Genomic DNA, 13567 nt, shown 5'->3' with positions numbered 1-13567 from the left:
GGTGTACTTGCTCACTCACTAGTCTGTGGTAACGCAGAAGGTCAATAGTCAAGTGGTACATGTTGCTGGGGTCGATTGGGTCTTAAATTAAGTGGTCTGATCATCTCCAGCTAGAGTAACATTCTATTTGATCAGGGTAGCCCCTTGTCCTCTTAATCAGAGCCCTGCTGCATTGTATTTGACCCCACCCCCTTTTTAAATGCTGAAACTTAAATAAATGCGTATCACTAAATATTCAAGGCCTAAATTTTCCTATGAAGCGGAGAAGCATTTTAAGCAAGATTCAAGAGCTAGGGTTCGATGCAGTCCTCCTGCAGAAGACCCAACTTCTGTGGAGGAAGTGTTACCACCTCATATCACAATGGTTTCCCCACCAATTCTTTGCCTCATCTATAGACCATAAAAGGAATGGGGTGGCGATATTGGTGAACAGGCTCCTGGTGTTCACAAAATTGGGGGAGGTTAAGGACAAACAAGTCAGCATCCTAAGCATAAATTTTCAATGTACGGGGAGAATCCTTACAATCTTCTCCATATATGGCCCTAACTCAAAGCAAGAAGGCTTCTATGCCAGTATCTTTCCGCGCATAGCTCAGCTTCAAAGAGGTGAATTACATAGAGACGGCAGGACTTCAACTCAGTACTAGACCCAGAGATTGACAAATCTATGATCCGGTCCCACATGGGTCCCAGTCGCCCCGTCCCTGCTCGGTGCTATAAGAGATCAACATTTGGTAGATATTTTTAGACATTTCCACCCAACTGAGAAGGGGTATACCTTCTACTCACATGTGCACCAGAGCGACTCAAGGCTGGATTATATCTTAGTGTTGCATTCCCTGGTTTCCTTCGCAGTAACTATGTCTATAGAACTAGCCTTGCTACCACTCACCAGTCTCTCTGGCGGTGGATCTGGCTGACCAGCATCTCTAAAAGTCTCCGAAGGAAAGGGTCAATGATTCAATGATATAGGAGCAGGTGATACAAGATTCAATTGACCCTAGGATAGCACTATTCTTCAAGGAGAATTGACTTTTGGATACTTCAGTAAGGACAAGGTGGGAGGAGTTGAAACCGACCATTAAAGCTGACAAGTCTGGCATTTGCCAGAAAAGAATTCTGATGGCAAAACTGTTGGAGACAGATGACACAATTAAAACCCTTGAAACCCAGTATAAGGGCAAACGGTATGTGGAAAATACATAGAAAACTCCAGACTGCAAGATCAGAGCTTAAGGCATTGTGGGCCTCGGACATAGCATTCAAGTTGCTTAAAACCAAGCAGTTTTATTTTAGATCCTCAAGCAAGGCCACTAGGCTGCTAGCCTATAAACTCAAAACGCAACAAACAAGCAATATGATTATACAACTCTAGGATGCTGATGATGGGCTTCATTCATTTGAGCCAGACAAGCAGAGGATTCTTTCTGACTTCTATTCTACACTATACGCCCAGGCCCAGCTTGATGATTTAGAACAGGGCTCCTACTTGGAGAGCTCTAGGCTAGCCTCTATCTCTCGCCTCAACCGGGCAAGACTAGATGAACTCTTCACTGAAGAGGAGTTTTCCCAGGTTATATTCAAACACTGAATTAATAAATTCCCAGGCCTGGATGGGCTGTCCGCCCTCTTATATAGACAGTTTAGGACCACTCTCGTCCCCACCGAAGTGGAGGTCTATAATAGCTTCCTGGACTAGGGGGAAGTAACACTATCAATGGGATAATGTACATTGTCCCTACTAGTGAAACCCGGAAAAGATAAGAACAGTTGTGGGTCATACAGACCCATTGTGGTATTGAACTATGATGCTAGGATATATTCCAAGATACTAGCAAACAGACTGACTTCCATATTCCCTAGTATAATTCAACCACATCAAACTGGCTTTGTTGCGGGACGACAGTGACCTTCCCTTATATTGTATCTCAATTAGAAGCCTTTTGCAAAGTCTTCTATTGAATTAAGAAGACTTCATGATTAACCATACAAATCCCACATTTTTTATTTTGCTGAGCCCGCAGAGTTGGTGAATGCTCCGGCAGATAGATTTGACTTCTCTTGGGTGATAGATACATTTAAATATCTGGGATATACCTGGGTCACATCAGCTGCTCTAACGAAATAATATCCCGGAGTTGAAATGCAATATTAGTACCCGGCGAGGGTCAATGAGCTTGTTACAAGCAAACTTATTGGCCCTCGCTGGGGAATTACCTGTCCGACAAGGCTCCCTCAATGCCACGGCTCCGGGGTTCCTTCCGCAATGTTTGATGCAATGGAAAGGGAGAAGGGACTATATGTAGACCCTTCTCCCTGTTCCATGGTGGCCATTTTGTTTATTTATTTTTCTTTACATCAATTTCAATGGCCACCATGGAAATAGAGAAGGGTCTACGTGTAGTCCCTTCTCTCAATCCCGGTGGCCATTATATTTGGTTTGTTTTTCTCGAATCGAGAAACGGTTGCAGCGCCATTTCTCGACTCGAGAAAAATTGCAATTAGTACCCTGGTACAATGTGCCGGGGTACTAATGGCAATATGACCCTCACAAGAGGGCCATTACCGGTCGGGTAATGCCCTTGGGGATCCGTTAAAGCCCACACTTCGCTCTGGCTTTTAACTATGGCCCAAGGGGCACTACCCAGCCAGTAACAGCCCCCCTCTGATGGTCATATTGGCTAATTAGTACCCGTCGAGGGGGGTGTTGCCCCCCTACACTTACCTGCTTTTCAGGAGCGGGCACAGTAGAAACACTTCCATCTCCAGCGCGTCTGCTCCCGATCTGCGACTTGCCGCCATGGAAAGGAAGAAGGGACTACACTTTGTCCCTTCTCGCCTTTCCATGGAAGGCATTTTTTTTGTTTCCTTTTTTTTCAGGAATGGCCACATGGAAAGGGCGAAGGGACTACATGTAGTCCTTTTTCGCTTTCCATGGTGGCCATGTTTGCTTATTTTTTAAAATTCTTTTCAATGGCTGCCATGGAAAGGGAAAACGGACTGTTTTCCGTTCCTCGTGGCCATTTTTTAACTTTTTTTTGGATGACTGCGAACAAGCATTTGTTCTCCCAAACTAGGCTTGATTTACATATATTCAGCTAAAGCACTGGGCTAGCAACGACAAAATCAAGCAAGGGGGTAGTAGAGAAAATACGAAGTTTGAGGATCTTTTCACTGGGAACCCCCCCACCCCACAATATTGGTTCTATACATGCTACGTAACTCACCCCACCCCTATATGTCTAAATGGGAGGTAGATATGGGAATTACTATAGAGGATATATCTTGGTATAATAGCTGGATGAGAGCGGAAGATTCCTCTGCGTGTGTGCGAGAGAGAGAAAATAGCCACAAGGTTCCTCAAGTCTTCACAAAAAATCCCCTACCACCACCCCGATTTGTTGGAGATGTCACAAGCTCCTGGCATGTGCTTCCATATATGGTGAAGCTGCCACCTACTTCAATCCTTCTGGAACAAAATACTTTTCCAAGTCAAACGGATCTAGGATGTAGGGATGCCAATAAATCCGCTGGTTTTCCTACTGGGGGATGAAGCCCCGGATGGGTAGTACAAGATGTCGACCAAGAGCTTGAATCTTATAACGCACTTCCTTATGGCAGCCCGCCTTACAATAGCCCACAACTGGAAGATACATGGTGCCCCAGATATATGGGAATGGTGGGTAAGACTTTGGCACACTATAGCAATGGATAAAATAATGGCCACTCTGAGCAACGAGATGCCTAAGTATCTAAACACCTGGGGACCCTTTATCCAGTTTGTCCAGTCAAACGTCTACCCAGCCACTCACCACAGACCTCATAATCGGACTTCTTTTATGCTGATATGAGAGAGCTGTTGAACCTATATATCACCCACTCACATGTTCACCACACCCCCCTCTTTTGTTGTTTCCCCGTAGTTAGGATGGCTATCCTCAACAAGTTATTAAGCGTTGTTGTTTATTAACACTTCTGGTGGCTCTGCTGATGGGCCAAACATTTTGGAGTATTCTGTAACATTATGAACTAAAAGCAAATCTGTCTTAGCCAACTGTTGCCAAAATGTTAATAAATTAAATAAAGTTTTATGTGGAAAAGAAAATGAAAGGAAGCTTTAGTACCACTACACTGCAAGATAGAACAAAAGTGCAGCTTGCCCGTTTCACATTTTTGCACCTTTTTAGCTGAACATACACAACTGCCTGTTTTCTATCTTAAAATGTTTCCTTAGTTTCGCAGACAATATTGTGGAATTACGTCTGTATAAAAGAAACAAAAGCACATAACATTAAAAGTAAGCAATATATTATTGGTTTTAAAATTTACATTTCATGAAAATGTATCATTGGATTTGGCCTATATTATGGAAAATCCCAAAAATTGCGAATCAGTGTTTGCTTGGCAGATCACTAAGCTACTATCTTGGTACCTTAGCTGGTCAAAACTGTCAACGGCCTGCCCTTCCTTAACTCGGGCGTAATGGCAGAGGAATGCGCTTTCAACTCCCCACAGTTGTTGTGATCACCCCTGATTGCAATTGAAGAAGAGTGGAAAAGCTAGCATCACATTAATAGGGGATCAAATGTAATTACAATGTTCATAGACCAAAAACAGAACTTAGCTGACTTAATTCCAGTCTGCACCAACTCTAGAATACAGCTTTGACTAGTGCTTGTTTGGTGTCCTTGTATGATACATGTTCAGGCCCCTGTGTTTAATCACCTAAACAGCTTTGATAATCACACAACAGATGTGCTAAAAGCATGAAGATCTGTAATTTAACAGGAAAATGATGTATGATTTCTCTGGAGAATTAAACCTCACAAGTAACATCAATGACCTTTTATGATTTACCATGGGCGGCGCGGTAAAGTGTGGCCCAGGCAGAGCTGAAAGAACAGGTAGGATGGTGCAGTCTACAATATAGGTGCACCCAATGAACAATCCATATAAGACAGCCTCAAATTTACTAGTATCAACCGTCGGATAGCGTTCTGAGATTCATGATTAAGTTGGAGCGCCCCAGATGAAAAGTATTTTAGCATCATCAGTCAGTATGACATCTTTGAAAAAATGTCCAAAGTAGTACTGATACCAATTAATGCCCCTTGCCAGTGGCATAAGGTTTCAGAAAAAGTATATATTTTAAACATGTAGAACAAGTGGGATCATTAAGGACCCTTTTTTTTAAAAAGGGAGGAGCTATCTTCACCAACTTCAGGACTATCATGAACCAAGGCAAAACCAGTCCGTCTTTTGTAAAGAACTGGGCATGCACCTCGAAACCTCTGAGTAATTCTGGAACTAAAGGAAGTAAATGGGTGCCAGTCTTGTTGATTTTCGTCAGGGTCTTAACAACGGAGTGGCGCCTAACATTAACTTGCTCAAGCACCTGGTAATTTTCACTGACTTTGCTGCTGCTTCCTCATGCCGGCTAGCTCAGAACTGTTCCTTTTGTGATTACATTGTTTAATATCAAGTGGATGCAATGGTATCCTAATCCTGCTTCTGTGCTCAATTATGGGTCCTTTATACCTGCAGTAGGTGTGACAGGGTCAGGGAAGCGTTAGCTGCCAAGGGGGGTTGAAACCCCACTCAATCTGGGCAGAAGGGCTTCCAGGGTGTTTGCCAGAACCAGTCCTGCACCAGAGGCATAGGATAGAGGGAGTTGGGAGGGCCCAATTCTTGGTTCCTCCCTCGCCACATGCACCCGTTTGCAAGAGGAAAGTAGCACAGTGTATCACCCCATGTCTGCCAAACAACACTTTGTCCAGTGTACTCCTTCTTGTGTTTCAACAGCAAGCATGAAGTGATACGATCCGCAAGAGGTACAGCCGCTACGAGAACGCCAGCTATCAGGAGTCCCGCTGCTGAACCAAGGCACTCAGACCTATGCAACAGAGAAACAAGAATTAAAAAAAAAAATGTCCCATTTACCGTGATTCAGGGGCAACAGCACTTAACCGCAGCCTGGCAGGGATGTTGGGACTGGTAATCCTGAGAACTGGGCCAAAAGCACGGAGTCCCAGAGCCTCCGTACTGAAAAAGGGAGAAGGATAGGAGGACGTTTTATGTAATTTCTGAAGCACAACCCGGCCACTGGGGAAAAGATAATCAGTGGTTTGGTCGTTATTAGCAGACTTGATCGCAGGCCACATTGACCTTTTCAATATTGACCACATTTTTGGGTTCAAATTATTTATGAATTTTGGTCAATTTAAATTAAACATAAATGTGGGGTGGGGTAAGGGAATAGGTTAAGGTGGGGGGAGGTAAGGTAGGATCTTCGCCCGCATTATAAAAAAGAACGAACAAAAAGTATTCTATCAATTGTGAAAAGGCCCATTTTTTTCTATCCAATAGACCTAAACCATTTGCTCACAGGGGCAAGTGAGAGCGGCAGCCAATTAAGGGGGAGGAAAGGGCTACAGAAGGAAGGAAGTACTATAAAAAGGGCTGACCAAGAGACCAGCCAGATGAACGGAAGAGGCTTTCAGAGAGTGAGTGAATGGTGAGGTATTAGTTGGTGAGAGAAAGTTGTAACTGGTTGTGAGAGTGCGCATATGGGAGTAATTTATGCTGAGAAAGGTGAGAGAGAGAGATAGGAGGGTGGCTATGAGAGAAGGAAGGGTGAAAGTAGTGGCAGTGGAGAGAAGGGGGAGTGGAGAATAGAGGGAGTGGAGAATAGAGGGAGTGGAGAATAGGGGGAGCGGAGAGCGAGGGTAACTAGAGGAGAGGGAGATCAGAGATACACATGAGGTGAAATAACATCAGAGGGACAGAGAGGGAGAGAAAGAAGGTAGCGGGAAGAAGAGAAACGAGGAAATAGAAGGAAGGACAGAAATTACATAAACGTCCTCCTATCCTTCTCCCTTTTTCAGTACGGAGGCTCTGGGACTCTGTGCTTTTGGCCCAACTCAGGATTACCAGTCCCAACATCCCTGCCAGGCTGCGGTTAAGTGCTGTTGCCCCTGAATCACGGTAAATGGGAAATTTTTTTATTTATTTTTTTCTCGTTTCTCTGTTGCATAGGTCTGAGTGCCTTGGTTCAGCAGCGGGACTCATGATAGCTGGAGTTCTCGTAGCTGCTGTACACAAGAAGGAGTACACTGGACAAAGTGTTGTTTGCCAGACATGGGGTGATACACTGTGCTACTTTCCTCTTGCAAACAGGTGCATGTGGCGAGGGAGGAACCGAGAATTGGGCCCTCCCAACTCCCTCTATCCTGTGCCTCTGGGGCAGGACTGGTTCTGGCAAACACCCTGGAAGCCCTTCTCCCCAGGTTGAGTGGGGTTTCAACCCCCCTTGGCAGCTAAGAGTGTGGAGAGGAAAAGCTTGAGCGAGACCAGCACAGTTTGAAGGCAACAATACCGGTTATCATTCTTCCTGTGGGACCCCAGGTTAGGATACACTTAGAAGACCCTGAGGAAGTAAGACAGATGAGTAGGTTGGCCATGAGGTCCTCAACATTAGCTGGCCAGATTCTATATAGTTGAAGTTACCAATCTCTAGTGACCACCTTGTGGGCAGGGGGTTTAGGGAAGTCTGGACTAGAGTGGAGGGAGACCTGGGGAAGATATGAGAGAAAGGGATATCCCTTAGTTGAACCCTACTTAGATTCATATTAAAAACAATTTAACCATCTTTGAGAGTTGGTGTGTTCTTGAAGACATCTTCGACATAGATCACCATCAATTGAGGGGTAAGTCCATTATCTGCTGGCCTTCCTAACCAAAGGCATCTTTCTTTCAAAAAATACATTAAAGAGTAGCTCGAGCAAAATTGTTATGCTTCAAGCTGATGCAATAGCCATAAGTAGCAGGCACAGAAAATGTGATGGTTAGCAATCGACAACTATCTCCTACAAAGTCTGTGCTTCCTGAAACCAACTATCACAGACCTAGACTAGGCTCCAGAGGTGATGAAAAAAAACATGAATATTACAGATCAATTAAACAAACTTGACCGAATGTGGGCCAGGAAAAAATACATGCGCAGAGAATTCCCATTTGAATTCAATGGTGAAAAATAAATAATGAAAAAGATGAGGCATGCAAGAGATGGAGGAGGGAGTGCTGGAAATGGATGGATGTACACAGTGTGAATGCCAAGGCCACACATGGCTCAGTTTATGGTGGATGCTCCCAAGGCACAAAACCCTCAATGTTTTGAGATGGAAAAGAACAGAACACAACATTTGTCATTGTCTATACGGTTTCTTCATTCCTCACAACTCCATGTATTTTCTCTCAACAGTATATTTAAGCAACTTCACGTTTTTCACGAACTTTGCTGTTGTCGGCAGGGGATGTTGAACAGCTAAGTGGGAAGAGAACAATGCGTGCACTTATGTGATGTGAAGTGTGCATGCTTCCTACCCCACAGCTACTCTTCTGTGAAGCCCCACATAATTAGTCTAACCAATCCCATTTGCACATTTCTTCAAGACGCCTTAATATAAACACAATTTAAAGGCTCAATGGTCTTTATCCAAACATACTCATTTTAAATTGGAAATGTTTTCATGTTGTAAATGATTCATTGTAATAAGCTCAAAATTAACAATGTTTTAAACACGTTGTCCACATCACCAGCTGTTGTGTTATATTTTGAAGGTATACTTTTCCATATTGCATGTTAGATGGGCTGAAATAGCTTGAGAATGGCTTAAAGGTTAAACGATTAGCAGAATAAATCTAACAGTGTCATACAAGATTAAATTAATATGGAAATGCACATACCCTGTAATCATCCGTGTAGTCATTGATGATATTAAATACCATAAGTGTCTCAGGAATCTGGCATTGAAGGCCAAACTGTATAGAAGTCTAGAATAAAAAATTGTCAGCCATTAAACCAGGTGAAAGTGCATTCAGAAAAGAAGGAAGCTAAATCATCATAGCAGATCCAATTAATATTTAGAGAAACAGAGAACCTTTGAATACAGCATCTTGAGATTATGCTTTTAATCAATATTGCAAAACTGTTTCAGAAAAAAAAACCTGACACAGAAAAGTCTTTAACACGAAACCAATTCTAGGTGGTGCCATAGAGCCGGATCCAGCATGGCGGTCTCTGTGTGAGCTCCGTCAGCCGGCCCAAGGATATCCTGAATACCGGCGGATGTGGCCGTGGTGACTGCCCAGAAAGGACCCGCTAACAGTTGAAGGGGTGGAGAACCTTCCAGTGCAGCCTAGACATGACTGTGGCGCTGCAGCCCGAGACGAAACAGTGTCCTGGGGTCGGGACGTGTGTGGCCTGTGCAGCTAAAGAAGGTCTGTGGCTCCTACGATGTGAAGAAAGCTCTGCTGGTGGTCGGGTGCTGGTGCCCTTGACAGCTGGGGGGCAGAAGCACACCCGGTAGCCTGTGAGGTGCTCAGAGTGTGGGACCGGGGGCACAAGAAGCGCAAAGGCACCTGGTGGTGGGACGGCGGCTCAGGTGGGGACGGTGTAGGGAGGCTGCCCCATCTGCACACAGGCAAGGAGTGCACAGCAATTGCAGAGAGAAAGCGAGCGGGCGGCTCAGGCCCAGGCAGAGCTACTGGAGCTGCAGAGTGCTGTGATTCCCAGCCCTCACTCGGGCCATGACTGGCTGGAGGATCATTCAGCCTTGATCTCTGCGAGTGTGCTAGGGGCCTGGATATAGTGTCTGCTCGGCGGTGCTGGTGAATGGGCAGACAAGGCAATACTTTGTGCACGCTTGGCTGTGTCTTGGCCCCCACCATCTGTGCTGAGCACTGTGTAGGGCTCTGTGGCTGCACCGGGTGCCTGCCTGCTGGAAATCAATATGGGGAAGGCGGACAAACTGCAGAAAAAACTGTGTTTTGAGGGAGACTCAGTGTCTAAGACCCCCAGGCCCAGGCCCAACATGAAGAGCGTGAGATGGTGGCAGGCATGTCCCATGAGGGGGTGCAGGAGGTTGGTCTGGATATTAAGGAACAACTTCTTCAACTGAAGGCAGGGATAGGGGGCTTGGATACCAGGTGATCCTTTATTGGAGTGAAGCGTAGGTTGCAGGACAATGAGATTCAGTACTTAATACTTTTCCCAGCTAAACTCCTGAATTCAAGTTGACGGGAAGACTCATTTCTTCACATCCCTGGAACCAGCGAGCTCCTTTCTTGATAGTATGGACAAGGGTGACAGGAAGCACAACAAAGGCCCGAGAAATGGGGACAGGAGCAGAGGTAAGGAAGGTCAGGTGGACCCTGACGCTCAAGGGGCAACGGAAGGGTAAAGGAGACTTCACTGTGAAAGTGGTATTGGTACTAGATAATTGGTGGGTCCGGAAGATGGTGGTAAAGACTGATCATAATGGTGAGAAGGTTATCCGTATTATTTTGAGCTGGGTGTGCTTGGTTTGGCACTAGCGCCCCACGCATGGCCTTGTTCATTGGGGGGAATGTAGGGTGTGGTGAAGTCGAGCAAATTGGGGTTGCCTGTGGGGGTGGGGTGTGGTTTGTTGGGTGTGTGGGTTGTTGGTTGGTGGAGTCCGGAAGCTAGGTTGGCAGCGTGTTGCCCTGGAAATAAAGGGGTGTCTAGCATAGGGAAGATGCTTTCAAAATCACTTGCTGGTATGCTTAAGATATGGCTTTTAAGGTTGTGACTAGGAATATTAAAGGGGCAACAAGTCCGTCAAGACCAGACAGGTGTTGCATTATTTAAGAAGGCATGGGGTGGGAGTGGCGCTGCTCCTAGGACACCCACCTGGAGCCGCAAGCTGAGTCCCGGTGAGCCTCATAGTGGGGATGCCATTGTTATTTCTGGTCTTACTCAACATATGCCTGGGGAGTGGCTATATTGATAAATAAGTCCATTGGGTCCCGATTCATATCCAGCAAACATGATGAGTGGGGGCAGGGCGCTGTTGGTGTGTGGAGTCTTAGAGTGGGTGAAAGTAACTCCAGTAAATACATATGGGACACATGTGAAGGATGCTGTTTTTTTTTTACTGGGTATCAATACATCTAGCTGAAAGTAGGGAGTCTATGATTGTTTGGGGGGCCATGAATGCTGTGCTGGGCACTTCCATGGATAGATCTGGGGGTCAAGCGCTGTATACTAACAGAGTGGGCAAACGGATTGCAGATGTTATTGAGCTGTACCACCTGGTAGATGTGTGGAGGGAGCAGCACTGGGATGATAGAAAGTATACCATTCACTCATGGGTGCATGGGTCAAGCTTCAGACTGGATTACCTGTTGGTGTCACAGTCAGGAGGAATTTCCCTGGGTGAATGTAAAATCCTTCCAGTGACTCTGTCCAATCATTCTCCCGTGGTCTTGGAGTGTGGCTCGAAGGGGAAGCGTGGGGAAGGGTCCACGTGGTGCTTCAAATCTGACGCAGTGGAGGATGCAGTGTTTCGCAAGGAGGGCCAGGACAAAATTGTGGCCTTTTTTGAGTGTAATGCAGGTTCGGTGGGATCGCAGGGGGATCTCTGGGAAAGTTTTAAATGTTGCATCAGAGGTATCTGTATGGCAAAAGAGAATGGTATACTTGGGAATATTAGGAGGGAGCTTGAGGCCAGTAAAGTAAAATTGAAAGAGTTGGAAGCTGTTTATGCTGCCTCGGCCACCCCAGAACACTAGCGGCAGTGAGGGCCGAGCGGACACATTTTCAGGATAACGTAGAAAGGGAGGCCAAGTTCCTGAGTCGAAACTGGCAGGTACGATGGTACTGCGAGGGGCAGAAACCGAGAGCCCTTTTGGCTAGAATACTGGCGGTGGAAAGGAGACCTTTGTGGGCTGATGTGATTAGGGATACTCATGGGGTGCCCCAATACACGGATGTAGAGGTCGCAGCCACATTTGGGGCGTGCTATGAGCATCTCTATGCATCCAGGTGTGGGGAGGAAATTAACAATTTGCGGTCATATCTGGAGGCAGTGGAATTGTACTGGGTGGAGGCACCACTGCGGGATGTCCTTAATCAGGAAATGACAGTGGAGGAGATTCTGACCGCCATCAGGGAACTCCCAGGCTCTAATGCTCATCGCCCGGACGGACTTACAGCAGAGTTTTACAAAACCTTTGCGCCTGTCTTCGCCCCGCGGCTATTACATATGTATGATGAATCTATCGAGAGGGGTTCACTGCCCCCCTCACTCCGTGAAGCCTCAATTATTCTGTTACATAAATCAGGGAAACCGCCGGAGGAGTGTGGCTCATTCCGGCCAATCTCCTTAATAAAAGTTGACAGTAAGATTTTCGCTAAGGTGCTGGCGAACCGTTTGCTCCTGCTGATGCCAGCTCTGGTGCTGGGGTTCAGTCCGGATTTGTTTCCGGTAGGAGCACTTCCTATGGTCTTCGCTGTCTTTTTGGGATATTATCAGCGTTACAACCAGAGAGGAGTGTGCTGGCTGTGTTCTTCGATGCTGAAAAAGCATTCGACTAGGTCGAGTAGCCCTTCCTTTTCACAGTTCTCAGGAAGCTTGGTCTGGGCGCACATTTCATCTTGTTGGTTTCACTTCTCTACAGAGCACCAGTGGCAAGGATAAGGGTGGCTCGTTCTCAATCTGATTTCATAACAATGGAACGGGGGACCAGTCAGGGGTGCCCCCTGTCTCCTCTCCTTTTTGCATTAGCTATGGAACCTGTGGCTGCTATATTGTGGGAGCGCCATATACAGAGGGTTATACAACTGGGCCCGCACCGTTTGATAATCTCAGAGTAATTTATCGCCAATAATGGAGAAGGTGTTGACATTTGGAGAACTGTCTGGGCAGCGGATTAATTGGAGTAAGTCAGTGGTATGGGTTTGGGCTTGCCTGGGAGTCATAGGGTACTAAATATTTCGGAGTTGCCCTGGCGCGGGATACGGTGGTCTTGTTCTGGGATAACTATGGCAGGGTCCTGTGCTGCGTGCAAGAAATGGAGGTGTGCTGGCATATACTTCCCCTTACACTGTTTTGTCGAGTAGCGATTGTGAAAATTGTCTTTTTGCCCAAGTTTATCTTTTTCTTAATGTTCCGTTACTCCTTATGTCAGTTGTTTTTCCGCAAGCTACGAGGAATCATAATCAGATTGCTGTGGGCAGGGTAGCAGACTAGAGTGGCATACCATACATTGATGCAGTCGTATGGAAGAAGGGGACTGTACTTCCAGACCGGGAGCGCTATTATTGGGTGGCAATGGCGCACTTTCAGCCATTTTGGTATGCAACTGAATTTACCACATGTCCAGGTACAGAGGGAGCTGGCTGCACCAGGACTCCGGCACTCGCGTGTTATGGGTGCACCCAGAGCAGCGCCAGGGTCTAAGCACATTGTTAATATCACCTGAGCGGTCTGGTGGAAGGTCGCCTGCAAGGCCGGGGTTGAAACTATATAGTCGCCTCTCCTTCCCATTAGGCTTACATTCAATGGGTGGAGAAACTTGGTGTAGGTGCCTTCGGGGAGTTCGTTGTCGAGGTCATATTTATTTCACTGGCCCAGATGAGGAAGAAGGGCGGGACATCTGCGCTGGATACATTTATGTATTTTCGTGTGTGGAACACTTTGAAGGCTATGTTCCCATCGTTTTCCAAACAGCCGGCCACCTGGATGCTGTTACACAGGTTAATACA

General features: G+C 46.1%; 1 protein-coding gene across 1 annotated transcript in view; it reads right to left on the bottom strand.

Annotated features, from left to right (window-relative positions):
• UBE3C (ubiquitin protein ligase E3C) overlaps positions 1-13567 on the bottom strand; it is a 2658557-nt gene that overhangs the window by 1209227 nt on the left and 1435763 nt on the right. The window contains exon 12 of the mRNA XM_069647972.1: positions 8746-8832. Within this exon, the coding sequence (XP_069504073.1) occupies positions 8746-8832 (87 nt within the window). The remainder of the gene's footprint in view (positions 1-8745; positions 8833-13567) is intronic.

Source organism: Ambystoma mexicanum, chromosome 2q, assembly GCF_040938575.1.
Source record: "Ambystoma mexicanum isolate Mex_15411 chromosome 2q, UKY_AmexF1_1, whole genome shotgun sequence".
In the NCBI taxonomy this organism is placed as follows: domain Eukaryota; kingdom Metazoa; phylum Chordata; class Amphibia; order Caudata; family Ambystomatidae; genus Ambystoma; species Ambystoma mexicanum.
The sequence above is the reverse complement of the archived record's forward strand: the minus strand, read 5'-3'. Positions and strand labels throughout refer to the sequence as shown.